Below are 27,872 nucleotides of genomic sequence, written 5' to 3'. Positions count from 1 at the left end.
TGAACAGATCAGTCTGGGTTTTGTTGTGTTTTGGAGTGCCATAAATAACACATTTGTAAAGTCAGCCTTCCACTTTTACTTGGAGTTTGACATCTAGCACCTCATTGGTATGTCCCCACACGTTGCAATGAACGTTTGACATGCCTTTGGTGGCTACGACACTGCTTAAACAGGAAAATACCCAAAGTGCTCCTAGAAGTAGCGATTAGCTGAGATGCATGTTCTGTCTTTGGTATCCCAGGGCCATTGGCATTGTCGAGGAGTAATTACACCTAGTGTTTATATAGTCAGCAAAACTTGGAGAGTCGATGGAGATATTTGTTGAACCTGAGATGAGGTGGCTGCCCAGCAAGGTAGTGGGGTGTGCTGGAGCCTGGGCTGCTCTGCTGAAGTGGAAGCAGCAACACGTGTTGTCTACTTGCATGCTACTATTGAAGGACGGACTGAGCCAGAGATACTATGGCCTGGCAAGCTCATGATGCTGGCTGTCTCTGTGCTGTACTACTAGCAGGGACGTGTCGGAAGGCACATTTTTGCGATGCAGTCAGAATGGCTGCCATGTTTCTTTCCTGTTTTGCTACCAAGGCTGCAGGGTCTGAAGTCTGAGAACCGAGTGCTAGGCAGGTGTCTCGGGAGCAGGACCAGGCACACTCGGAGCGCTGCGCCCGTCATTCCCAGGCCCGCGGCAGAGGGCTGACAAGCTGCTGCCGCCCGGGGCCGCGGAGCCCGCGGCTTCCCCGCGGCGGGCAGCTTGGCCCGGTTCTGCTCGGCGGCCCCAGCCCCGCGCCGCAGCGGTACTCGCGCGGCGCCGGCCCAGGGCGGCTCGGGCGCGCCCCGGCGGCCGGGGGCGGCGGCGGCGGGCGCGGCGCGGGCCCGAGCCCGAGCGCGGCGGCGGGCGCGCGCGGCGTTGCCGTGGAGACGGCGCCGCGGGGGGCGGGGGTGGGCGGCGGCGGCGGCGCCCCGGGGAGGCGCACGGAGGCGGCCGCGCGGCGCGGCGCCGGGCCCCGAGCCCTCCTTCGCCTCTCCCCCCGCCGCCATTCCCTATTATAGAAGCGCTTCCGGCGGCGTGGAGCACTCTGACATCATCCCCCGCACCCCAGTGACGTCAGCGCCGGGAGCGGTGTGTGACGCCGGTGCGTAGGGGAACGCGGTGACGTGTCCTATTTAAAGCTCCTCGGGCGGAGGATGGAGGCAGAGCGGGCAGGTGCCGCCGCGAGTAGGAGCGGGGCGGCCGCGCGCGGCGGGCTGTAGGGCGCCGGGCGCGGCGGGGCTGCGGGCGGGCGGGCGGGCGAGCGAGCGAGCGAGCGAGCGCGGCGCTTCCCGCGGCGGGAGCGGGACGGGGGCGCGGGCTCAGCGCGGCGGCGGCGGCTGCGCCTGCCCACCGCGAGAGGACGGGCGGGCGGCGGCGGCGGTGTGAGGCGGAGGCGGGGGCCGCGAGCGGGCACTGGAAGCGGCTCGGGGACGCCGGAGCAGCTGGGCACCGCCTGGCGCGGCGCTCCCTCCCTCCCGCCGTCCCACCGGCGGGGCTGAACCGCGGGCCCGCCGCAGAGGAGTGCGGGGCTCGGCGGCCCCTCCCGCCGGCCGTCGGTAGCGACCGACCCGCCGCGCCCCAGGACGATGCCCGCCCGCTCGCCGCAGGAGAAGGCGTGACGGCGAGCAGCGGACCCGCCGCCGCGGGAAGGAGGAGCGGCGCCCCGCGTCTCCGCAAGCGGGGGTGGGCGGGCGGGCGGATCGGGGGAGCGCGGCCCCCGGTGCCCGCGGGGACGCGCGGCCGCAGCCCGCCGCTCGCCGCCGCACGCCGGGATCCTGATGCCAGCGCCGGAGCAGCGGCTCGCTCTGCCTCCTCGGGAAGATGCCTCGGTGGCCGCCGCGCTGCCGGCGGGGGTGCTAGGGGGAGCGGCGGCGTGGAGCTCTGCGCGCACCGCCAGCCCCATCCCGCTCCGCCTCTGAGGCGCGCGGAGCCCTCGGCGGCCGCGCAGCTCCCGGCCAGAAGCGCCGCAGCCGGCCCGGCGCGGAGAAGGCGAGAGCCGCCCCGTCTGCCCGCAGCAGGGGACCCGCCAGCCCCCGGAGCCGCCGCCGCCCGCCGGGGCCCGGAGCCGCTGCCTGCGGGCGCCTAGCGCGGCCGGCGGCCATGGGAGCCCGGCCCGCGGGGGGCGCTGCCTAGGGCGCGGGCGGCCCCGCTCGGCCCGGCGGCTGCGAGCCGGCGGCGCGGCCCCCCGGGCCTGCGCGGCACAGCACGGCGAGCCCAGCGCAGCGGCCCGCCGCCACGGGGCTGCGGAGCTGCCGGCGCGGCGAGGCGCGGCGCGGCGAGGAGCGCCCCGGGGACGCGGCCCGCGCGGCACCGCCGGTGCCCGGCGCCGCCGGCCGCCATGGGGTAAGGATCTCGCGGGGCCGCCGGGCTCGGCGGGGCGCGCCGGGGGGCCGGGCGGGGGCAGCGGCAGCGGCAGCGGCTGCTCGGGCAGGTGCCGCCGGGCGCGCAGCAGAGGCCGGGGCTTCGGCGGCGGGGGGCAGCGCGCCCGTTGGGGCTGGCGGTGCGCGTAGAGCCGGTGCGAGGCGGCGGCGCGCCGCGTGCGGGCGCTGCGTGCGGAGGCTCTCCCCGCCGTAGCCGCACCGCAACGCTGGGGGAGCCGCCGCGGCTTGCGGATCCCCGCCTGGGAGAGTTTTCCCCGATCTCTTACGGATGGGCAGCCCGGAAGCACCTGCTTTTGCTCGGTGTGACATGGTGAAACTTTGGAGCAGCGAAGACTTGCTTTAGCTCTTGTGGAGTCTTCGGTGAATATAAAATAAATGTGCGAATTCCTCAGTATAGTGAGGAAGGCTTCTGTTACAGAAACCTGCTTCATAGCAGGTCCCCTAGGTAACCTGGGTCTTCCATTTGAGGTTCTAAAAAAACCAAGAATGGAGAAATTTTTTTTAAAGAAAACTCATTGCATCTCATTTACTAGATATCAGAGTGACTTAGATACCCGTGAAAACTTCCCACCGTTGTATTCTTAGTGATTTTCATAGTGAGTTCATGAAACAAACCCTTCTGCCGTGCTTGCCTGATAACCCCTGAATGGAATGGAAACTCATCCATATTCAAAAGCAGCAGAAATCCAGTCATGATTTGGCTGACTACAAGGTGGAGGCAGGTCCTCAATGTATTAAAGTCTCAGAAATTGTTAAGAAATTGTTATTACATTATTCATATAAACACATGCTTCAAAGTTTAAAATTTGCAACATGTCTTTTTGGTCGTTCAGGAATTTTTCACATTAGTACACTGATCTGGAAGTGAAAATTTTCTTTTTTTCCTCCTCAGAAGCTATTAAAGAGACTTTGATTTCTCAAAGTATTAACTTTCTTAATTACAGGGCAACAAGAGCTGGGTCCTTGGCTCCATCCTAGTCACCAGGGCACACCATACAAGATGTAGGATGGAATAACTTCTTAGGCTAACTCTTTTTCTCCTGTTGTCTCCTCTTCCATACAAAAAAAAAAAAAAAAAAAAAACCAAAAACCCCACAAAATAAGCCCAAGCTGTTCTTAGCTTGCAGCTGTCTACATGGAGACAATATTCAAGAAAGTGATAATGCGGCATTTCAAAAGCCTAATGAGAGTATAGTATTTATGGGATGTACTCTTAAAACTACTAAGCCAACACAGAATTATATAGCTTATTTAACTCAAATAATGGAAAACATCTTGTTTATTTCAAATTGGTATTGTGTTTGTAGATAGGTTAGTTAAGTACATCCTATTGCTAATACCGAGGAATTGTTGAAGAGTAACAAGCTTTTTACTTTCTCTAGAATTAAATTTAGCACTTTTAGAAACAAAACCTGACTTCTAAAAAGGAAAGATTCCATTTCACGAGTTCCAGTACTTCTGGTGTTCTAGTGTGGTAGCTTCTTAACAAACAGTATAAATCAGTATCTGTGTGCAGAGGGAGTAGAAATACTCCTAAATACTAAATATCTATTAAAAAAAAATAGTTGGAGAAATAGGGTGAAGTTGTTGTAAGATGCTCTTTAAGCAGTATCTTACCCATTGAGGTCAGGAAGGCAAAACTTGCTGGCACATACTCTGAATAGTCTTTAGACAGTACATGTTGGGATATTGCAATATAGAATTTTTTTTACAGAACACCTTTTAAGGAGAATGAGAACTGTAGGTAGGTGTTACTAATAAGCTGTCTGCTATTTAACTGTGAGTGAGTGCATCTGAGCCAGGGTAAACACCAGCTCTGTGGATCTCTCTGTTAAGAATAGGTCATTTGCTAATGTTCAGAGCAGAGATCCTATTTCAAAAGCTATTTTGCGTTAGCATCTAAATGCAATTGCCCATGGATTTCAGGGTGTTTAGAGAGCAAAATACACTAGACTCTTAACATTAATTCACAAAAAAAAAATTTTGATGTTCTACTAAGTTCTTTAAATTAAGCCCTCTAGAAATAAATTGCACAGTAAAATGTTTGATAATCCATGTACTTGGCCAGACAACGGTCAGTGTACTATACTCACTATTTAATAGGTACTGCTATCCTTCTTAAGCTTGTAAATTGAGCTTGTAGTACCTGGCTGTGTGAAGAGTTTACCTATTCCAATAACTAGAACACAAAAAAAGTTGTGATGAGGGAAAGGAAGTGGCTTACCAAAATAGCAGTGGCTTATTTAGTCTTATGTATTATTTAGTCTTACATATTAAGTGTAGTTCAGCCTGTTCAGCTCATTGAATATCATGAGGCAAGCAAGCTGATCATGTGCTGTGTACATGGTGAATACCAAACTGTGGGTGACTGGTCTCTAAAACTGCTGCTGTTAAATGTTTATTTTGAGAAACATGAAACTTCACAATGGTATATAGGGTCCAGTAGTTTAGGAGCAATTCTTGTTTGTGCTGTATCTCGTATGTCTTTGGGTTTCCCTCTTATCTCACAGGAAAAGGTAAATGAGTCAAACCTCCAAGACTGTGCAGACCGGACACTCTAGCATAGGATGTCCACTTCTTCTCCTCTACCTGAGCTCTCTCCTTATTTCCCGGTTCCTCATTTCTTTTGCATAAAGAGAAACTCTTATCATTAACTGCTGTCATGTGATAAACACATTTATTTGTGCAGGCCTTTCTGTTGGGTTGACACCACTGAATGTAGTGTTCTTCAGCAGGAAATTTTTTTTTTTTTTAATATAAATCAAAAGACCTCCGTATCTTCTGTCCTCATTCATAGTGTGTCTTTTGTATTGCCAATATTGAGCAATACAAAATTTACCAGTATTGAGCAATTAGACTTTTCTGAGCAGAAGTTTATTTCTTCAAGATTTTTTAATATAATCGATCTTAAGTAAATGTACTCAATGTATATTAGTAGTCCAGATTATTCCCTTAATGTACACAGATCGGAAAAATAACATGTTAAAAACTGCAATCCGTTACCTTATTTTACTGATCCGTGGAACTATTTCTAGTTCAGTCAGGTGCAGAGGAGTCAGGGATTAATATTTGTGGATTACAGTGTAGTCATTGCTCAGACTAGAATAAATACACTTCATGCAGTATGGAAGCTGCACAGCCATGGATGGTGGTAAGGTTGAGAATCTGGTGTTCTGTTAAATTTAATCTCCTGGATTAAGGCCTGGTTTATTAATCAGTAGTCTCTCCATAACTGTGTTCCTTAATGGCCCTTTATGCTGTGAACAAATGTCCAGATTTACCTTACTAGCTTTTCCTTTTGCTCTTGCTGAATGATCAAGGCATTATAAGTAAAAACTTCCGTAAGATGTGCTTGTCTCTGTCACGTCATGTTAATCAAGTTGTCTTTAGAAAGACTTTAGCTACTCTTTACTTTTGTTGGACTATATTTAGTGTGTTATCTTAACAAAGATAGTTATGATATATGTCAATTTGAGATGGCAGAATTAGAATCTAGGGTTCTTAAGTTGGCTAGAGAATATTGTGGATGATGGGTATTTTAGGATGTGCTTATTAGGCTTGTAGTCCCCTAGAAATATGGGGGGTGGCAGTTGAGGGGAAAATGGCTGTTACTAGTTGGTCTGCTACTCTCACAGTTGTTGAAGGATGGGGCATTAGTCAAATGCATTTTAAACACATTTAAAACACATTCATGACGTAGGATGCCATTTTAAAGAGAGGATAGTAGAGGTGTAGGAGAACTGGGAAATCATGCTGATTCTAAACTCTAGAATGTAATAACATTTACAAAACCATTTTGAAGCTTTAAAATGAAGTGTGAAATGCTATTTTGTTTGTGCGTATGGGATAGATGAATTTTGCTGTGGAAACTACTCTGTAGACGTACTTTCAAGAATTCACTTCTTGGTTCACTACCTGTTGACTTTTTTTTTTTTTAAGATCTTTCTAAACCAACGTTTGGTCCTTAAAATTTTCAGTTCTCTTTCTCTAGCTGGGTAGCAAGACAGTGCTGTAAAGCTGTTGGTGTCTAATCCTATATACCTAGGAGCCAGAAGCATGGTTACCAGCTGAACTTGACCTCACTTAAGTTCTTCAACCTGGCCTTTTCCTTCCCATACAGATAAATGATGCAGCTCTAGCTCTCTCAAAACTTCCTCTTAGAATAGTCCCTTACATCAGCTGTGCTTCTCTGACACAGAAATGTTGCAGATAATGCAGCAGAAAGTATGGCATCTTGGCAGTAGTTTAGTGTTACTGAAATTCGTGGTCATTTTGCTAACTTAAGGGTAAAATGAGGCACTTATTGGGGGGTGGAAAACTATGGCAGCAGAGTAGTTTACACCATCTTCTGTGGCAGTGCATAGAGTGCAACAAAAACAGATCAACATTACTTATCTATAGTAACACCTGCAAAACCTGATTATCTGAAAAATTGCTAAATGGGTAAGGTATAAATACCTAGATAGATGGATTTTATGTGAATCAGCTTGAAATGCTTCATAGAAGACTGTCAGGCAGTAACATGTGGAGACCTCTACCATGCTGAAATTATCTTCTGTCACAGTGGTTTTATGACCATGAAATAAGCATGAAAAAACTGAAACAGCTCTTCTGGCCTGGCAATGCATAAACCAGCCTCCTGAATGACATGGTGGTTGGCCTTCATGCAGATTTAATAATGATATTAAAAATACCTTAGGATTGCAATTGATCTGTTTCCATGTTGCCATGTATTATAAAGGTTGTATAGACCATCTCTTTTGGTGGAGTCCTAGCTCTGCAGGAAATTGGGATCCTTCTCATTCATCTTGAGATTATTTTTACTCTATCTCAAGACAAGTATCAGATGAATGTCTTGTGTGTGTGTTCTTGTGATGTCTCTCTCCCAAATAATGTTTGCCCTACCCCAAGTCCATTATCTTGCAGGACTCAGAACCAGATGTCATGCCAATACCTGAGGAAATATGTAGTTTTAAAGCTGTAGAGACTGTAATAACTTGTAACAATGTAACTATCAGTTCTAATCAGGGAAAGGCAATGAGCTCAGCTGTGGTAATGAATAAAAATAAGTGGAAGAAGATAGTTCTAACCTGGGAGCAAGATACCACTTTTATGGAAGGTTCATTGGATAATATTTATTATTGTTGTCTTTTAAGACTGTAATTTGATTTAAAGCTCTTAGCTGATAACTCTTTAAATCAGAACTGTTCAAGTCTATGTCTATGCATCAGTGTACTGCAAAGAGAAGAGCATTATCTAGTGATGTAACACTGGTTTACTAACAGTTTCTCGTTAGTATAGGTCCCTGGAACATGTTTCTAGCTAAGCTCGTGGTTTTCTGGTGTATTCCAGATCAATGACTGACTAAACAATAGGAACACTTCTTACAGACTAGAAACTTAGCTTTTAAAGTTATGTCTAACTACAGTTTCCCACTCAGTTATCTTTGATTTTTGAAGTTGTTTAGGCCTTCAGTAAGTGTCAGGGGATGATGGCTCTTCTCTTTCAGAAATTATACTTTGAGGCATCTGGTAAGGGAGTGACTGTTTTGTAGAGACGCCCAAAGAGACTGAGATCAGACCTGGAACTCTTATTTGTGGCAGGCTTGATTTGGATGTCCTTTATATATGGAATTTCAGCGTGCTTTGGTTTTAACAATGTGCCTTTCATGTCTGAGACAACTCTGTACTCTCTCAAGAGAAAGTGGGTGTTGTGTGTTTAGAAGCTCTGAAATCTCAGGCTTCCACATGTGTGTGGTTATAGTCATAGTAACAGGAAACTGACAATGGATAAGAGGACAAACTATTCTGTATTATTTAAAAAAATAGAGAACTCAGTTCATTCCCTCTTTTTCTTAAGATACCATGCTAGGTAAAATGTGTATTTAAAGGTCCTACTTATGTGAAAGCATTATGCTCTCGCAGAACTTTTTCTGCAGGCTTTCTAGTTCAGGGTTTCATGCTGTTCTCCCTGCAAGGCTTTCTCAAATGTGTCCAGTCTTAAAGGTAAGGCGCAATGTGTGTGGAAACATTGCACTATTAAAAATCAGGTTTGGGTTTTCCTTTTAACCTTATTCTGATAGTAGGTCTCTTCCCCTGTTCTACTGTGAGTATCTTAGATTTTTGTCCACAACTGAGCACTTTAGGATCCACCAAAATAAGTATCGTGCTCAGGACAGGCAGGTTAGAGAGGAGAGGATAATAGAGGGACCTGTGGTTTTATTCCATCTGGGCCTTGCACATGCAATGTTGGGCTCTGTTGCATCTACACAGAGCCCTGGTGGTAGTATTAATGTTGTCTGCTTCATTCTGTAAAGTAATGGAACTGTGTTTGAATACTATATTGATTTTCTGGAACTGCATCACAAATATGCTTCTAGCAAGACACTGCATTCAGACATTTTTCTGGTGGCCAATATTGGTGAATGCCAGTCGTCATTAAAAAAATTAGACTAGGGAGACGCTGTTTAAGCATGCAATAGATCATGCTGGATTGCCAGATACAAGCATATAATAACACTTCCAGTATCTTGTAGTGATTTTTTTTAACTGTAGATATGAAGTTAGCTGACTTAAGCAGTCAGCGTGACTATTTTTGACTAATGGTTTTTACCTGACTAGAGAGAGGAACTTGACATGCGTAGTTTCTCTCAGTTTTTTCTTCTTCCTCCGTATACTTGCAGACTGTTCACAGGCACTACTTTGTCCACCTCCATGGCTATATTCCACTGTCAGCATCTTGATCATCAAGTTTTAAGCTGACCCCCCCCCCCCCACCACCACCAAAAATAAGCAGGGACAGCAGAAGGTGGGAACTGCTTTTCCTGTTGGTTTTACTGTAGCATGAACCTTTGACTGTTCAGTGAGTCAAATGAGTGCAGTAACCTAGCTGACTACTCAGCTGTACAAATACTTGGGTTGGCACAAGGGAAGTATCGCTATAGGTGGATTAGGCTACCTTTTGCTACAGTAGTGTCTGTTTATCCAGGCAGGAAGTGCTCAAAAGAGGAAGAGGGGGGGAAAAGGGAGAGGGAGAAAAACAAACAAACAAAAACCCAAAGTCACAGCTATGCCTGTCCTAGTTTACTCCTCAGTTCTGGAGTTGAAGTCTGGAAACTTCTTTTCTGAGACTGCACTAGGTTGAGTGTCTCAGCTCATTGGGAAATGGCATTTTTCCCCACTTCTGTCTTTCATAGTAAAAACCAGAATAGGTGGTATTGTCAAAGTTCTTGAATGTGGGTTTTTCTTAATGCTTTTAAATTATTCTTATGCCACTCCTGGTATTCTGTAAGCAGTGTACTATAGTCTTGAATCCATACTTAATCTTGAAACTATTCTTGTAACAGTATATACAATGAGATCTTCTGTTAGTTTTGAAGACTGAAGAATGACCTTTAAATGGTCAACACTTAACAGTGACGTGTTGGTGAAATAAATCATCTTTGGCATGTGTTCTCACAATTCCTACTTCTTGTGCCTGTTCATTTCCGCTAATCTGCTAGCCCTGGTTGTCTGTACAAAAACCTAAAAGAATGTACTGTGCCATATTCAAGAAAACAGTGAAGAGGCTCCTGTTTTCCTACGTTAATGCAAGTGAAATTGATTCTGACTTTCTAGTTGTCTTCAACAAAATTCAAGACTTGTAGACTTTACTGCTTAAGTCCTTTAGAATACTAGTCAGGTTTTCTCCAACATGTAACTTACTGTGGAGTATGCTGCCATGTAGGGGCTTATTGGGATGCATGGTGTTTTCCATGCTAGTGAAAAGAGGCACAGGAAATAAGGGATGCTGTGTAGCTTTGTCAAGTTCTTGTATACAGTAACTGGGACCCTAAGCAGCTACTTGGCTAATTCACTTCGAAACGAGGAGTTCATTACACGCTGCTTTTGCACTAGCTATGATTTTTGACTGACTTCTGTGTGACTAAAATTCAGAGTTAGTCTGCAGTTAGGAACAATTTCTGTTGGCTTAATGTAATTTCAGTTTCTGGGTACTCTGTTTTCCATGTGCTTTGTCAACAACCTGCTCTACGTCCCTTCCATGTTTCTTGTTCTTCTATGGAGCATACAGGAATTCCCTGTCTCTGCTTTATCAAGCCTGATACCCAGACATCGAGAGTGCTCCGCATCTAGATTTATGTAGAAATTAGCTTCCTAGCAGGAAAGGATTGGCCATGCTTGCAAATAAGTGATGTCCTGCTGGTTCAAATCTTAGCTAGACTTCATTCTCCAGAAGCACCACACATCTTAGAGGGTGTCATGGCTGTCTATACACAATAATAAAGCTCGCAGGGCCTTTGGGAAGTCTTCTGGAAAGACATGGGTGCTGAGGCACACATGGTTGTGTAGTGATCCATTTTGATGGGATTTCTGTGAATCTTGAGCACCAAATTCTTAGATGCTCAAGTTACCTCAAGTCTGGATGCAAATGGTCTCCGTGTCACTTACAATGAATCTTAATAGGCCACTCAAAATCTCGGATTACTTTTCCTGATAATTATTTATTTGGTGACCTTATGTTACAGTGTGAGATTAAAAAACAGTCCTCCCTTTTGGTCCACATTAATTAGAGTTTAAAAAATCAAATTGGAATAAAAGCTAGAACAGTTCTATTACTGGAATGTAATGAAAGCTTTTGTAGGGACCTTTTCTCTAACAGCTGTGACTTGCTTACTTTTATCATTTGGGAGTTGGGAATTAATGTGAATTTAGAGCTAAGCTCCCAGGCAAAGGGGAAGATCTGCTATTTCCCTTATGGTTCTGACAAACTACTGCCTTTACTTAGCAAGAAAATAAGTTTGAACAGTCCTCCTCTGCTCCTTAGTAACATCCTTAAATCTAGGTGTTCAAATCTAGATTTGAAGAATATTGCTACGCTTGAGTGCTAAAAGATGAACGTTGTAATCTTCAAATCACTTGCATGGACCCAACCTGTACAGATAGGACCAAAATCTAGATCTTGTAAAGGATACCTTCTATTTTATAAAATTCAGCTATCGAAACAGATCTGCAACTTTAGGAAACTACTTATGTAGCAAGACTCTGAAACAGAGGTTTGATTTGGTGTCCTGTATGGCTTTAGAGAAGTCCTAATGAATCTGTCTAATTCCTAAAAATTTCTGGCTCAGTGATCCCCTGACTTGTATATGAGACTACTTTTCTCAAGTTCCTCAGGAAGAAAATGGGTGGTGTTTACCTAGTTATTAAAATAGTCTTCTGTCTCTACCTTGTACAGAACATCGTGCTAGCTTCCTCATTATAGAGGAGAAATACTGGGAGGGATAGAATGATGATTTCATGCTGTGGATAAGTAAACCATTTTCTGAAAAAACAGATCATTGAATGATACCTCATATAAATACCAATTTTGCTGCAAGGAAGTTGGCTGTTTGCTCCTATTAAGATCTTGATTAGAACACAGAGTTTATGATTAACACTGTTAGATATGATCATTAAGTCAAATATCTTTCACATTTGAAAATATAGCTAATATTCTATGAGAAGCTTGTATTGAACAAGAAGTACTCCTAAACAGAATGCTTGTGGCACAATAGCAATTAACCTTCTTAGCTGAAACTTGATAATCATGCTGATCTGTTTATGTCACCTGAAATCTTAATAAAGACAAAAAAAAAAAAAAAAAAAAAAAGACTAGAATTCTGGTGTCAGATGCCTTCGAGCTTATAAACTAATATACCCCTAAGGCAGAGGTTGTGCAGATCGGTGGTCACATGGTAAAACTTCACACAGAGCAGATTAAGTAATGATTAAAACTGATACTTCAAAATCTAGCTGGCAAATATGAAACTTTGTTCTAAACAACCAGCTTATATGTATGCTGCTTATCTTCCTAAAGAACCATTCATCTTTGCTTGCTTGTGAACACTGAGGTTTGTTTGCAATTAAGTACAGTATTACTACTTCCCACTGTTCTAGTAAACATTGTTTACTAGTTTAAGCAGTTGTATAGCTTAGTATTCTCTTTCTAAACATAAAATCTATTAGAGAGTAGGAAATACCGGTTTTGGCTACCTGGACTTGTATTTGGTGTTTAATTAAGCTGCTTTGGGATGTAAACGTGAGCACCGAAAGTTCCAGTTAAGTAAGACCACCAGATGTTTTGCATACCTGAGTAAATATTTTGAAATGGAGCTTTCTTTAAACCTGACTTTGCTATGGCAAGCATTCTGTAAGTACCTAGTAAACCTTGCTTGCTTCTGGCCACTTCTATTTCAAATATAATAAGAGTAGGGCTTGATATCTTGTGTTTAATATCTATTCAGATATTTATGCAAAAGAGTGGGGGAGAGAAGTGTTTCTGTTTCTTGGCTCCTATATAGTTTTGAATGTTTTGAGCCCTACCAGTTCATTCAGGTGCCATGTAAGGAAAGTAGTTCCTGTTCATAAAAAGAAGCAATATTTACTGAAATAACTAACTAGCTCTTAACAAGCAGGTTGCTGGTCTTCAATCAGACATTTTTCTTAACTGTAGTAGCATATATTTGTTGCCTGAATATTTTTATTAAATTGTTTTATTAAGTATAGGCGTTAAGGTAGGTAATTTTATCACCTATGGATATTGATAAGAAAATTCCAACTTGTCACACAAGCAGTTGAGCTAGTACTTCTGCACACACTGTATGGTATGTATTTTGTTGTTCTGTCTGTCAAAATGCTAGGCAGTGTCCTGAAATCTGATTTTGTCCTGTAATTACACTTCCAAAAATAGAATAACTTGCATGTGGGTGAAGTCCTGATACCTGCCGGATAACTTGGGGTTAGAACTACAGTCATTGCAGGTGACTTTTCTGAGGTATAAACTATGTCTCAAACTATCTACTGCAAATGAGGTGATAAGTAGTTCCAGTGCAGCTAATGCATACTTTGTCTTTACTAGTCTCCAATGGTGCAACTAAAGCAAGAGGTTGAGCAGCCAGTGAATAAATGTTTCTTTGCATTGATCAGTCAGCAATACCCAAAGGCAATACTGATATAGTTGGTGTACTTCCAGCGTGCTCTAAGGATCATTTCTCTTCCCTGTGTCATGTTCATCAGTGAGGCAGTCTAGTCCGGGCACAACTGCACCTCTCCAGCAGGCAGGGCCCATCCGCATGGCACAGTAGCTGGCATAATCCCTTGGTTGACACATATTGTGTGGACCTGTATACCTGTGCCTGCATCGATTTCTGTCGCAGATTGTGCAGGGCATTATTTGCTCCATGCACAGCATGTGGTCTGCTGGTGTGTTTTAAAAACAGTGCGCCCTATATGCTTGCTGTGACAGAGTCTTGCAATTACTTTGGGAAGTGGCGTGACAGAGCAAGGCATGCAGCTGGGGACACGGGATTCAGAGCCGTTCTAGGGCAGTGCCTTTAGCTATCTGAGGAGCAAACTGCTCTGGAGGCCTGTCAGGAATGGGGTCTGGGTGTCCTGCCCTAGAAGGAGTCTCAGAGCCTATTTGGCATCCATGTAGTGTGAACAATCAAGGAAATGGAGATCTGTTACTTTCAGTAATGGCTCAATATAAATGCAGCTACTGCTTCCTAAATTCTGTAGCATTTACTAGGCTGTAAATTATCAAAAGGGAGGGACTTGCTGGCATGGTAACGGCATACTTGAAGCAAATTAAAGAGGTTTTATAGCTCCTGCAGTGCTCAGTGGGATGATTCAAATTGATTTGTTAGTTATGAATATAAAATTAATTTGTTTACCTTTCTAGGAGTTTAATTCAATTCCTCGATACAAATGAAATAAACCAATTCTCATCTTGTGGTGTGGACCAATGATTTTTTTTGAAACTTAGCATGCTGCTGTAGCAGTCTGGAAGGAAATGTGAATTATTTGAAAATCAGTTGATGGTGATAATGAGGAAATGAAAGTTTATTCAGTCTGGTTAATTTTTCTTGCTCCATACATGAGTTCTGATACTTTCACTGGCGTTGATGAAAGTAGATGTCTGCAGTCAAAGTGCAGGTCGTGATAGTGAGTTCAGTGTGTGTAGTTTTGAGTGTTAAGTGTAAAAGGTCTCAGAACTGACTGGTAACTGATGTCTTCTTAAAGTTAATGTTTGGGGGGGGAGGGTTAAGCTGGAAAGGAAAGGAATGGCAAGTGCTAAGCCTGCTAGAATAAATGAATGCCCTAGAATGCCTATAAAAATTAGTAACTTGGAGATGAAGAGAAAGGTCAAGTGGTCATCTTTGATGTGGCGAGAAGTGATAAGAACACTTGATTGTTTCTGTATGAAGATGTACAAGGAAGCAAATGGAAGGTTAAAGCTGATAAAGAGGGTTGTGAAAGGAAACTGGTAAGAAATTACAAGAGCAATTTGCTAAAAACGTTGGTGCCAAGGGAGGAAACCTTCTTTTGATACCAAAATATGATAGAGAGAAATTCCAGATGATTCATAATAAACAGGGAACATATAGTTTTTGTTTGTTTTTCCTACTGTGAACAAGTTGCTGAGAAATTTATTTTCTGCTGCAGTAACTGAATTTTGTTAAAGTACTTGAGCCAAAACTAGGATTGGCGTTAGTTGAGTATTTGCTCTCTAATGCAAAGATGATCTGAAAAAACAGCAGTTAAATTTTACTTTTTCTAAGAATACTCATTTTTAAGTACTATTGCTGTTTACCATGTCATTGCTGATTATCTCAGTTGAAACAATTAATGAATTTATTCTATGATCTTATCATCCTTCTATTCCTTTTTTGGTTCCAAAATCCTCTTCTGTCCCTTTGTTGCCAAATACTCCATCTTTGTCTCTGTTGCCACCTACTTACGAAATACAGCTATCAGAAGTTTTTGTCATGGGCAATGATGAGACTTGATAGTGCACAAAAATCACATTTAATGTCAAATAAGAAAATACTGCATTTCCATTGCATGTTGAACTAGTCAGTGTTTTATGAATTTAAGCTAATGTAAGATTACCACTCTATAATTTCATTGCTCTGCATGACCAAATGCTTTGCTTCCAGCATGTGCTAGTGCAAACCCTCTCTTCTTGGTTCCTTCTTCCTACAGTGACACCAGTCAATGGCGCAGAAGGATTTCATGATGGTAACTGAATTGATCTAACCAAACTTGAGAACAGTGTGTTGGTTTTTGGACAGTCTTATGCTTTCATGTCAGAAAAAAGCAGTGGTTTTCAGTCTGTCAGTTGTTTGAATGTGCTGATGTGTTTGGCATTTCTACCATTGCTGTCTTATGACCCTTATATCCCACCAAACAGTATGATTAACCTCAAAGAGTCTTCGTGTGCTTGCAGTGTGCTGTTCCTTCCCATCTGTGCCTCAGTGACAACACCAAAGTGGCCCAATCTTGTTTGGCTTAATTCTCACCTTGTTCAGTCAGCATCCATTGGTCCAGTTACTCATTTGGCAGTGGCAGTAACTTCTCATACACTGAAAATAGTTTTGTGAAGGAAACCAGTGAACTCTAGATCTTGGGGAGTCCGTGAACTAATTCTAAGGTGTTTGTGTAATGTAATAAGGAAAATGTGCCTGATTGCAATAGATTTGTGTTCTGGAAATTGCAGTAAACTGAAAATCTTGTCGTGGTGGAGCCTTTCTACTCCTCTGGGTCCCTGGGAGAGAGCGCTCTGCTGTGTGCCTGCTTTTTACCTGCTCATAAAGCAGAGCACAGAGTTTTGGCTCACCAGCAGCTTTTCTGGATCCCAAGGCAGCTCTGTGCTCTCTCTCTGGAGAGAGCAGTGCTTGTTCTGCTGTTACAGCTTTTCTTATTTTTTTTCTTTTCCTCCAGCTGTAGTTTCTGAAGACTGTAGTTACTGTCCCTCTGTATGCTGAAGACTGTAGATATTGCGAGCTCCTGGGGTGAATTCTCTGGGTTTTAAAGATCGTCAATTCGATTGCTGAAACTCAAGTTATTCAAGAAGAGGAAATTGTCTTTTTAAATTCGAGAAAATTGCTGGGGGTGGGAGCAAATGTAACTTATTCATTGTATTACTGTGTGTTAAATTGCTGTGCTAAGTAACAGTAGAAGTTCAAGCTTAACAGTTAAGCTGCTTTGTTCTCCATTAAAATATTTGCATGAATGGTGTAAGAGCAATCTGACTGATACACAGTGCCATTGCATGGGACATTTTACATGTAGATTGCAAAGGAAAAGCTGCCTCTATACAGAGATTGTCGAAGAACTGGAGGGATTAAAGAAAAACTGGTTGTCAATTGCTTTTGGACCTTTCTAAATTTTCTTTGTGACAGATATGAATGGCATTATTTCTTCCCTTCCTACACTGTGCTCTTTAAGATTCATTCCTCTCACTTGTCTCTGTTGCAAGGCTGACAAGGTTGCTTTTACACACGGGAGAATAGAGGGAAACAAGTATTTTAGACCATTACCTGCTTGTTTCTTATTCCAAATGCAGTTTAGCTTGGTTTACTGTATGTAAGGGCTGCTGCAGGAATATTAACCTTAAACTACTTCAAGAAATGTCTCTTTAGTGTTTGTCCTTCCAGGGTTCTGAGTTCATGGAATATAACTTGACATTAGATTCAGTTCTTTCCTGTGTGTTTCTAATTAACGCTTTTAGCAACCAGATGTGAAAAATAGCTACACATCTTAATTGTCTAGTCACAAAGACAGAAGAACTCATCTTTTGACTTCCTTGGCAAGAATTTTTGGCCAAAGCAAAATACAGGAATACGGTACAGCTTCGGATCAATTTTTGCTATGCTGATTACTTAACCTATAGTGCAAATACTACCCAAAAATACAACCTAATATAGCGTAGCTGCCCTGAAGTCATTAAAAGCTGAATAGCTCTTTCCAAACTTGTAATTTAAAAACAAATTTAAGGTAAAAAGTAGTTCAGAGATACCCTTGTCCACTTACTTGCACATTTTGGAGGAATAAACACTTAAGAACCTTGAAAAATTCTGAAGAGATGATTGTACCCCTGGAATAACTTAATAGACTGAAGTGAAAAGAGTTAAACTAAAGCGGAGTACTTGTCTGTGTTGATGGCCTTGTTATTCTCATCTGACTCGCAGAGCTCTCACTTGGTTCATGTTATGAAAATGAGCTTTTGAAGTTTGGGTGGAAGGTCAAAAAAAAGAAAATCCTAGAGATATGGACCTTCATGCAGTCATTAGTGAAACTTTCATAGTCAGTGATAAATTCTTGGTGTGGCTTTTTTCCAGAAACAGTCCTTCTGGATTGCCTTCCCATAGAACTTGAGCAGCACAGGATAGCTGGGGGCAATGGAGAAGAGGCATTTCTTCCAGTTCGGACCTTTCAAAAAATACCAGAATTATAGAAGTGAAAGCAACTCCAGTGTTTACCTATTTTTCTTCCTTTCTCTGTTATGTTAACTGTATGCTGTACATATCCTAGAGGTACTCTTTTTTTGGGGGGGGGGGGGGGAACCCACTCTAGCCTAAATCCAGACAATAACTGACATTATGCCAAAGAAACTGAAAGATTTTGTTGCTTTTTCCTTGCTGTAGAATAGAAGCTTTAGTTTTATCTAGTATCTGTTTTATTCAGAATATAGTCATTGGCATCTTAACTGGAAAATATACTCTAGTGTGTATTGCTTCTGTTTTGACCAGAATTTCGAGGGCATATTGGAGGCTCTGCTTCTTAAACCTAAGCAGGTGTGCCTTTACAGTCTTGGGAGCCCCAGCAAGCAGCTAGACTACAAGCTGTTTGTACAGTTAGGAGAATGACTTCTGGCTGAGGTTCAGTATGGCAAGAACAAACAGCTATTGAGATACTACCTAGATAGTAGAATGAAATGCTTGAGTTACAGGTGTCATAATAACTTACATCAAAGTAATGTTGGATTTTATTGCCTAATGCTGTGGAGTGTCTCCTTTTCTTTGTCCAAAGAATGTGCATACTCCCAAAATCAAAATACTTTCAGTTTTTGCTATCTATGAGTTGTGAGAAAGCAAAACATGAGTTTTTGCTGTTGATCTGGAATTTAAGCATACCTGGTAAGACCCACCTGATTCCACTATATCAAGGACAAATTTGATCCATTGCTTGTTTGAAGGAATATGAATGGAACATTGTCATTCAGATTTTCATTTTATTCTGAGAAATAGTAATACAGCTAGTAGATTCAGTTAAAACTTCTCTACTGTTACCTCAAACTTGCTTGGGAAATGAAAAAGAAAGAAATTTAAAAAATCTGTTGCACACAGTGAAGTTAACACTGACCTACTAACGTCATTTATTCCATCGATTTCATAAATCTTAAATTAACCTGTCGAAGTCTTCTCCACCTAATGTTAGGCATCTCAAGAGGAGATGAGACAAAAGAGAGCTCTTGGCTTCTCAGTGATTTTGCATCTTCTGTGACTGTTGATGGGGGGGGAAGGGGATAGTGAGGGGGTTGCTGTTGATACAAGATATTCAGGACAGATCTTTTTTCTCGGTGTGGCTCAAAGTATGTTAACTGAATTACAGTTACCTGATCACTTTGTTTTGAATTGTGCGTGCATCTTATTTACTGTTTTAAGAAATCTGAGGTAATTCCTAGTGCTTCTTTCATGTCCATATAACCGTGTGTTTAACATACTTTGTGGGAGATATCTTTGAGATACACACACGCACACTTTATACGTATATACATATAAACATTATTCAGAGTGTGTCAAAATGAATGTGACATTGGGGTCATGAAAGTGAGTAGGACAAAGAGTATCAGAGAAAAACACTAACGGGGCAGCTGTTTATGGGACTTTTGTCCCTGCTTTTTGTAGGATTTCACAGTCAGTGAGATTCCTTAACAGAAGTGTTGGGGAAATAGATTAGTAAGGTGTATTTTCTAAGAGGGAGGGACTCAAGGAAGAGGCAGTTGAGTCAAATGAATGACTTGACAAGAAGGTAAGTCTTTGCCAAGGATCAAAGCCAGATGACTTGGGCCCTGGTCTAAGATTTGTTCCCTTCTCCTGTGCCTGTGTGCAGGCACATGCAATAATCTCTCCTTCCATCACCACCATCCCTACAATAAAATTACTGTGCTTGGCTTTTCTTGTCCTCTGTTGAAAGTGGGAACCTAGGCATTGATTTGTCCTGTGCTTTGCAAATTGCCAACTTCCATGCTGTTGATGTTAAACTTGCGAGATTGTAATGTCTGTGCTGTGCTCCAGTTAATTTAAAATCCCTGCTGCAGAAGAAGCTCTTCATTATTCTAAATTTTACCAGTAGCTGCTACCCTTCACTGATCTCTTATGAATGGAAAGCTCAGGCAGAAGAGGTATGAGTTTAAGTGAGCTTTTCTCATTGCTCTTCACAATCTTAATTTTTTTTTAACATGAGCCTTATTTTCCCTCGGTATGGTAATTGTAGCTCTTGCAATTTTATGATGACTATAAATTGTTAGTGCTGTCTGCAGTCATCTTACAGTGCATGCTTAAAGGATACCCTTCTGACTTTCTTCTCTCCCTTCCCTCTCTGAAATGTCTAATGTATGGGCTTCTCAAACATTCAGCTGAGACTGGCACATATACAGTAAGTAATTTTTCTCCCAAATGGACTATTTTATAGGATTACATACTTGTAAAGATGCCATCCACATCAGTGGATCTGCCAAAGCTTTATCAGAAAGAATCAGATTCAAAAAATCATTCCTGCCCTACTTTTTGAAGTTACCTGCTTTCCTGATGCGTCGCCTGTGTCATACAGAAACTTTTATTCATTGATGCATATAGTCATGAGTAGACACTTTCTCTACTGATGAAAATCAGTCATCGCTGACTTCATTGGAGTTCCATTTACTCATAGGTATCAAATTTAATCTAGCTTGTGTAAAACTGTATTCTTTGCACCTAGTTGCATACATATAAGTCTGGTATATAGTAACTCACGATAAAATGTTGTGAGTTCTTTTTTAAAAAACTTGGGATTCCTTCTAAGGTATGCAGATATAGTGCAACTGTTTCCTTTCCTGCCTGGATAACTCTCAGATTTCAACCAGTTTTTATAGGGACATTGACATCTCAAAGATAGTAGATTTCAGAGAGTTTTGTGAAAATAAAGACCTAGGTTGAAAAGACTTTATTAGTAGGCTTGTTGAGAGAGTGAGAAGTCAACTCCTGTTAGTTGCAGAAGAATCTGTTGGGTTGGATGCTCTGACCCGAGGACCAGGAAAGATTTAGGTGGAAGCGTCCTTTTGTTGGACACTGGAGATCCAACCATGAGATATAAATTGGTCTAAAACCAAGCTCTATTAATTCTGCTATTTGTACAAATACTTTAAAAATCTTTGGTAAAGAAGAGGGAGAAAGGTTGCCGTCATCACTAGCAACTTCTTATTAAGTGAACAGAGCGTGGGACTGTATAACATGCCGTCTCTTTAGGATGAAACACAATGATGCAGGTGTAAAATTGGGTGAAGTCGCTGTCAGATTTCCACTGGAATGGGTAGCACAGTATTTCTGTTAGATCTTTATTCTCTCTTTTTGTTCTCTCTTCTACAGATCCATCTGTCTCCATTAATCCCTGTATTCAGACTGTTGCTCTGACATTGATTCATAGTTATCCATGTGATAAATTTACGGTCAACATAGCCAAAAACAAATGCATAATTGCCTGCCTTCACTAGAAGTAATACCACTGCTCTGGAGTCTTTTTCTGTAAGATATTTTTCAGGGCCTTTCATATGAACTGAAGTAACCATCACAGTATCATCCCCCATAGTAAACCAGAATAACCCTTTCAGCTTCAGCGATAACTTATAGCATCTTGTGACTTCCCATTCACTGGACTAAAGCTACTTAATTTGAATTCTAAAAACAGCTGTGACTCAAAGTCAATTCAATAGTAGTATTGCCATTATGCAGTTCAGTTGGTCTGACTAAGAGGGGAGTCCAGCAATGCGTTTGCTTATTTACATTCCCTTTAATATTAGAAGCTTTTTCATCAATTCAGTAAAAGTTTCCCTTTATGTTCTAAAGTTACTTGACATCTAAGGATATTTTCAAAGGATATTTTCAAAATCTGATATGTAACTTCTTAGGATTGTAATTATTTCAAACCATGCTGTGTGTTTGTACCATTCTTTGAAATATTGTACTGTTGTACATATTGAAATATTGTACTGTATTTGTACCATTCTTTGACTACAGCAAATGAGAAGAGGAAGAATGGGAGACAAAGCATAGGACATACTTGCAGTGTGGACAAAGGCAGAAGGGAGGGAATAGAGTTTACAGGCTGGGGAGAGAAATGGGATAAAAAAAAAAAAACACTTTCTTGCAGCTTTGAACGTTTCCTTTGTAAAAAATATACAATGCTGGGCATCAAAATGTCTATTGTAGGCTTTTAAAAATAAGTGATGAAAACATAGGCTAAAATTTACACTTGGAAAAGCAAAGTGTTAGAGCTGACTAAAGCTGATTAAGCCAGCAAGCCTGGCAGCTGTCTTGTGGCTTATCAGCAAGGCCTTTTTTGTGATGATCCATAACAAAACCTTAATTTCATAGAAATGAAAATAGGAATGGACTACTAAATCTTTTTTTGAGTTCCTGTATTTTATGGCCATTAAGTAGTGCACAATATCTTATTTCAAGCCTAAACACTTCAATTGGTCAAAACTTTAGATCCTTGAAAAGTAATGTTGTAGAAGTTCGTAACTTCTTTGGAGTGGGCTTTTTGTTTTTACAGTAACTAGGACAATGGAATTCCAACCATGAGATGTTATAGATATTATAATAACAAAAATAATAACTTAGAAGTCATGGTAAACAAGTGTGAGGAAAGAAGTAAGAGCAGGAAGGAGATCTGGCTTAGAATCATAGTCTTTATTTCTAGTGTTGGCAAGATGTGGAAGTACCAGACACATTGAAGAAGGATACTTCCTTTTTTTAAAGTGAATATTAATGATGGATTAGCAAGGAAAGTTCTTTCTAACTTTCTATGTTAACTTAAGCTTCTTTTGTGAAAACTTTAATTAGTCTCAGATACAGGAAAAGGAACCGTTAGATGCTTATATTTGTTGGTCTGCATTTTTTTGAAATTGGTGCATTAAGATGTCAAAATGGAACTGGGCTTTTATCCGAAGCCTAGCCTAGGACTGATCACATATCAATGAATGATGGAAGAACACTGATGACTATACCCCCTGTGTGTGGTGCTTATCATCTTCCTTTAGTCCTTAAGTCTAGGCGTTGCACCAAGTACTCATTTTTAGTCTGTGTTTGACTATTGTACTGCTGAAATATTAAGTGAATTTAGAACAGCATGTTAGCCTTAATGTTTCTGCTATATGTTAGCAGGTATTTCTAATAGCCTAACTGTGTTACTATGGCAGTCTGTTAGTTTCTTTTTTTATTGTTTGACATCAATTTATTTCCAGAAAAACAAATGACTTTGCTTCATAATTAGTGATTAGTTCTTTTCTTAGTTCTTACTGCTGTCTTTTAATGAGTACTAAATGCTCTTCGTGGTAGTGAAGGAATGATAAGAGAGGGAAACGTTAGGATCTGGTAGGTTTTTTACAGGATTGCTTTTCTTATTGAAAACTTCTTTTCTTCCTCACATCTATGTAGGCAAGAATATTTTATATATTTTTTTATATATGTATGTAAATATATAAAAATGTGTGTCTGAGCATTTACCAAGGGAAAATGGAAACTATTCTCCCATTTAATGTAATTAATACGATTTCAGCTGTATTAATTTGAATCAAATTGAGGTAGTTCTGTATTAGGAGGGCACTGTGTCCTACGTGGATAATGGAAGAACAAAAAGTCTCAAGAGTAAAGGTTGATTAGCTGAAGTTGTAAATCTTGTGTATGTTTTTATATAAAGCTTCTGTTTGTATCTGAATGTTTTAGTAGATCTAAAATGTAAGTAACTTTGTAGTGTTGCCATAGACAAGTACAGATGATCTAATTTTACAGTAGCTCTAGAGGTCTTCAATGCAAATCAGTGACTGATTCTATGATGAACTTCATCCTGGAGACTTAACATGTGCAACTTCCATTTGCTTGAAGAAATAGGTGATATAGATGTTCACCATCAAATGTCAAAACATATTTTATGTAGCAGTACTGTAGGGCTATCTGAAGTTTAGCACCCTTGTAGGAAAGAACTCCCGATTACCCCCAGTAAATAGGCACAATCATGATTTATCCATCTAGTTTAACTGAAAGGGGCTATGCTTTTTGCCAGAGAGCATAGACAGCTTCTCATTCAGCAAACCTGTAGTTTCAATGACACCTTGGACAGACTGTAGCTCTAGTTTATTGAAAGCAGTAAAAATAGTGCAAGTAGGCTTTACTAATGCTCTTCTATACCTAATTGTAAAGTACTCTGGTTTGTCTTTGAGAACCACTGTTGAACAATCAGCAGGTGTATGTAGGCCATCCAGCCAAACACTGAGGATGCTTAGCAAGGACTATGGAAGACTTTTTGTGCTGGAAGCACAGGACAGCATCAACTCAGGGCTGAACCATTGAATTTTTACTGACTTAACTTGCTTTAGTTGCATATTATTTTTCTACCTTTTACATGTTAAAATTCTGACCTATGGTGTGCTGAAAGTCTCAGTTGTATGATATCCTGTACTATGATAGAATTGAATAATAGTTTGGGTCAGATGTGTGTGTATTAACTACATATCTAAAATTTGGATTCAGCTCTTTTTTTTTTGTCTTTTTAGTCAATAGAGTCAGGGCCCTTTATTTCCTCTCTAATTGTCAGTCTTTATCCAAACAATTATGAGGCTTCTAAGAATTTTGTTCTGATGGGCTCTTAAACTTTCCACTGTTACAGAATTGGTTGTGTTATGGTAATATGCATTAGATTACATTTGGATATGCTTAATTGGGAGGTAAATGGAACATGTTTATGTCTAATATTGAGGACAGGGACAAGAAAATTAAATATGTTTGAAGAAATAAGTGTAGAGACTCAAAAGAATGGTAAGAATTGGTGTAAAGTTTATGTTAAAGGAAAGAGCTATAAAAGTCACCTGAGCATAATTTTTGCAATTGTGAAAGGAATTGGGATCAGAAAAACACTTACCCACCCTCATATAGCTTGATGATTTAGAGGGAGAATGTGAGTTGGTGCTGAGGGTACTGTGACGTTTGTATGCAGGACTAGCATGTGTACTGATCACCCTGGCCCTTCTTCCTTTTCCTTCAGTTTTCAGTGGTGCAGTGCTGTCTTTGGCCTGTTCTATATCTGTCCTATCACTCCTTCTAACACCCAACAAAGAACACCATATCTGCTTCTATCTATCTATCTATCTATCTTCTAAAGTGCAGTAATTAATTTACCTTACATAATTTTATTCCCTAAGTAGTTAACTTTGAACCATGTAGGTTAAACATATTTAGAGTCTTTCTATGAAAATATTCAGGTGTGAAGCTCCAAAGAGTAAGGGTTTCATAACACATGTTTCTGATCCTAATGAATGTCAGTTTTAGCATAATTATATTGAACCAGCTGGTTTAGTTTCAGATTATGACCTAAGATTGATTTGAATAATCTGAGTATTAAAAAGTTTTAAAGAAAATAAGGGTGTAAAGATATATGCATTCTGCAATGTAATCAGTTGAAGTTTCACATGTGTTAACAATAGTCAGTTTAAAGGGGTAGATGGAGGATGGGGACTGGGGAGGTAGTGGATCAGTGCTGAATCTATATTTAGAGATGTCTGTCTTTATTTGACTGTACAGCTGGGCACTAATTTTTTGCTTTAGAAGGCTTGCACTTTGCTTGCATATTTATATTAATGCACTTTATCTGCTGTATGCAGCAGCACATAAAGTTCTTAGGAAAAATTTTTCATGCAAAGCAAAGTGCGTACATCCTAATAAGCAGAACTGGCAAATCACTTGTGTGCAACCATATTACATCCAAATCAGATTAATCACTTTACTTTCTACTCCTTCAGGGAACAACCCATCTTCAGCACCCGAGCTCATGTCTTCCAGATTGACCCAAACACTAAGAAGAACTGGGTTCCCACCAGCAAGCATGCTGTTACTGTGTCCTACTTCTATGACAGCACAAGAAATGTCTACAGGATAATCAGTTTGGATGGCTCAAAGGTAAGTTCTGTTTCAGAGAACTTTCTTCCTGATTGATTTTGTTGTTATTTTCCAGTCTGATGTCCTTCATATATCTTCTCAGATGCTTTTGTGAGTGTCTACCTGAGAAAGAGATTAATTTATAAAATTTTTAAGTATTCACTGGAAAATGCTGTTTTCCATGCATTCATATTTACTTTAATAAATACATTACTGAACTTAAGCAATGGCCTGTTACTTTGATAAAAAGGCGTTCTCTGTGAGGAGTGCTAAAAAGTACAAATAGGGTTACAAGAACCTGTGTTCATCTTTGGTTTTGATCACTGGTTTCAGCATTATGAAGGACATCTGTTCAGTGCCAATAATCACTTTGTAAATCCTTCTTTGTTACGTAATCTTCCATTTTTTTCTGTAGAGACTGTGATGATTCCCTCCTAATAAAGCTCTCCATGGTAAGCTTTTATCAAAACTCACTTTCAGGGGAGAGGTTGTCCTAGTCTTTAAAGTGGGTATAAAAACTAGCTTTACACACAGCATTTCAGAAATCTCTAAAATAGGGGCATTAAAGGTATACAAAGTGTAATCAAAAGCTCTAATCCTTTCGAGAGATTTTTCACTTGCAACTCCTGAAGATGTATCAATTCACGATGGTTGGAACTGAAATACTCTGTTAGAGCATAGCAATATTCACAGAGATTTCCTGGCTATTATTGAAAGCTGAAAAGCATTTTTTTTAAATATCCAGAATATTTTAAATGAGGAAGGAAAATTTCTCGCATATAGAAGTATGTAGAATTTTCTGTCACAGATCCCTCTATGGTGATACTTTAGGTGATTTGAGATGGTATCAAAACATAGCAAAATTTTTCTGCCAGGTTTACTTCTTACCTTGTTTCTTCCCTTCCCAGCCTTCCTTCAAATGGCTTTCGGTTCTGCCAAATAATGCCTTTTGTGTGACTGTTTATAAAAGACTTTGGGATTGACACAAGATGCTATATGAAATCAAGGATAGTAATTGTAATCTATAATACCTAAATTGATTTGCACAGTTTACAAAATCCTTATTCTGATATCCACTGATTTATTTTTTTCTGTCTTTGTCTAAACCTGCAACAGTTTCAAAGTGGTTGCTGAGTTGTGTTGTTAAGCAGTTGTTAGCTGTTTGTTCTTTGTGTACTGCACCGTTTCTTTTGCATTTACAGCACTGTTGGCAATGTATATTGATAATGCAGTCTATCACTCCTATTTCCTCTCTCTGTGGTTGCTACAACTTTGATACTATCGTCTTCTGAAGCATTATGTATCTAACTGAAATTTAGGACCCCGATCATGATTAAGGCCCATTGTTTTAGGTAAGGCCCATTGTTCAGAACTACACCGCTCTGAGGTATACACAGGTGAAGTGCTAGGGCACCCATGGAGGAGTTTTAGGAGGCTTTCAGCATAATTCCCAGAGATTTTTTTTTTTCTTTGTAATTATAGCACCATCTTTTTTTAAGCATCTCTGTGCATATAAAATGTAGTATATATGAAGGGCTAAATATAAATATAAAGCATTCTTAAGTTCAGAGCGCATCCAGATCATCTCTCTGCTATGTGGCATACAGTTGGCTGTCAGTAACGCTACTAGCATCTGAGCCTGCAATGCCTTGTAGTGTCCATTCGTCAGACAGTGGTGTTAGCCTTTTCTCTTTTGAAAATTTATGCAATATAATTTCCCAGTTTTGAGTTTTGAAATGACATTGAATAAAAAAATTTTTAACAAATTTTATCTCAAGAATATCTCAAATTAACATGTTGACAGCTGCCAAAAAAATTTGTCATGCCAAATTTATTGCTTTGCAATTCTCACGTGCCTGCCTCAGTGGCAATAGGTGTATGATCCAGCTATGTTTTATTGAAATTCTTGGTGCTGGTGGGGTTTACTGCACCCTATGGGTTTGTACTTTGGAGAGAATGAAGTGCACGTGGCCGCTCAGTTACTGCAGCTCAGGTGCTGAGCAGTAAGGTCAGTAAGTGATAGCAACTCAAGTGTATGTCCATTTAGACTGTAGTAAGGCATCTTTGAGAGAGAAATACTTGAGATTTGAGTTATAGTCACATTTCTGTCTCCCACTTTGCCTCCTATTTAAGTCCTTCCTCTATCCTCAGGGTGTGTGATAGAGCATTAAGGGAACTTTCCTAGCTTACTTTGTGCAGTCCTGAAGGAGAGTAAGGAGGCCCTAGGTACTCCTTACTCTGCAAGAAGCTGAGTGTTATGAATCAGAGTACAAAGAGATCTTCTATGAGAGCTGTTCTCCATATTGGTTTCTAATCACATTTATTTTTCTGAATTGGTAACTGCAAGACTTCTTAGTTTGGTTACATTCAGAAAATACCTTGAAGCAAAGTAGTCTTGGTCCTGGTTTGAAGGGGAGAAACACAAGCTGCACATGCTTTCTCTTTTTAA

The 27,872-nt window shown here is 41.1% G+C and overlaps 1 protein-coding gene across 4 annotated transcripts in view; it reads left to right on the top strand.

Annotated features, from left to right (window-relative positions):
* The first annotated feature begins 946 nt into the window (after nt 1-946).
* Nucleotides 947-27,872, top strand: part of LOC112987053 (homer protein homolog 1) — a 94,236-nt gene continuing 67,310 nt past the window's right edge. Inside the window, exons 1-2 of one of the 4 annotated variants that reach the window (XM_064500727.1) lie at nt 947-1,133; nt 25,288-25,444. Coding sequence is in view for 2 of the 4 variants with exons in the window: in XM_064500726.1 (XP_064356796.1) it covers nt 2,370-2,374; nt 25,288-25,444 (162 nt within the window). In the remaining 2 variants the exon portion in view is untranslated. Of the gene's footprint in view, nt 1,205-1,338; nt 2,375-25,287; nt 25,445-27,872 lie in introns of those variants that run through there. The other 3 variants (XM_064500728.1, XM_064500726.1, XM_064500725.1) reach the window with 3 other exon arrangements.

Source organism: Dromaius novaehollandiae, chromosome W, assembly GCF_036370855.1.
Source record: "Dromaius novaehollandiae isolate bDroNov1 chromosome W, bDroNov1.hap1, whole genome shotgun sequence".
NCBI classification, from domain to species: Eukaryota; Metazoa; Chordata; class Aves; order Casuariiformes; family Dromaiidae; genus Dromaius; species Dromaius novaehollandiae.
This window is presented reverse-complemented; position numbering and strand designations above follow the sequence as displayed.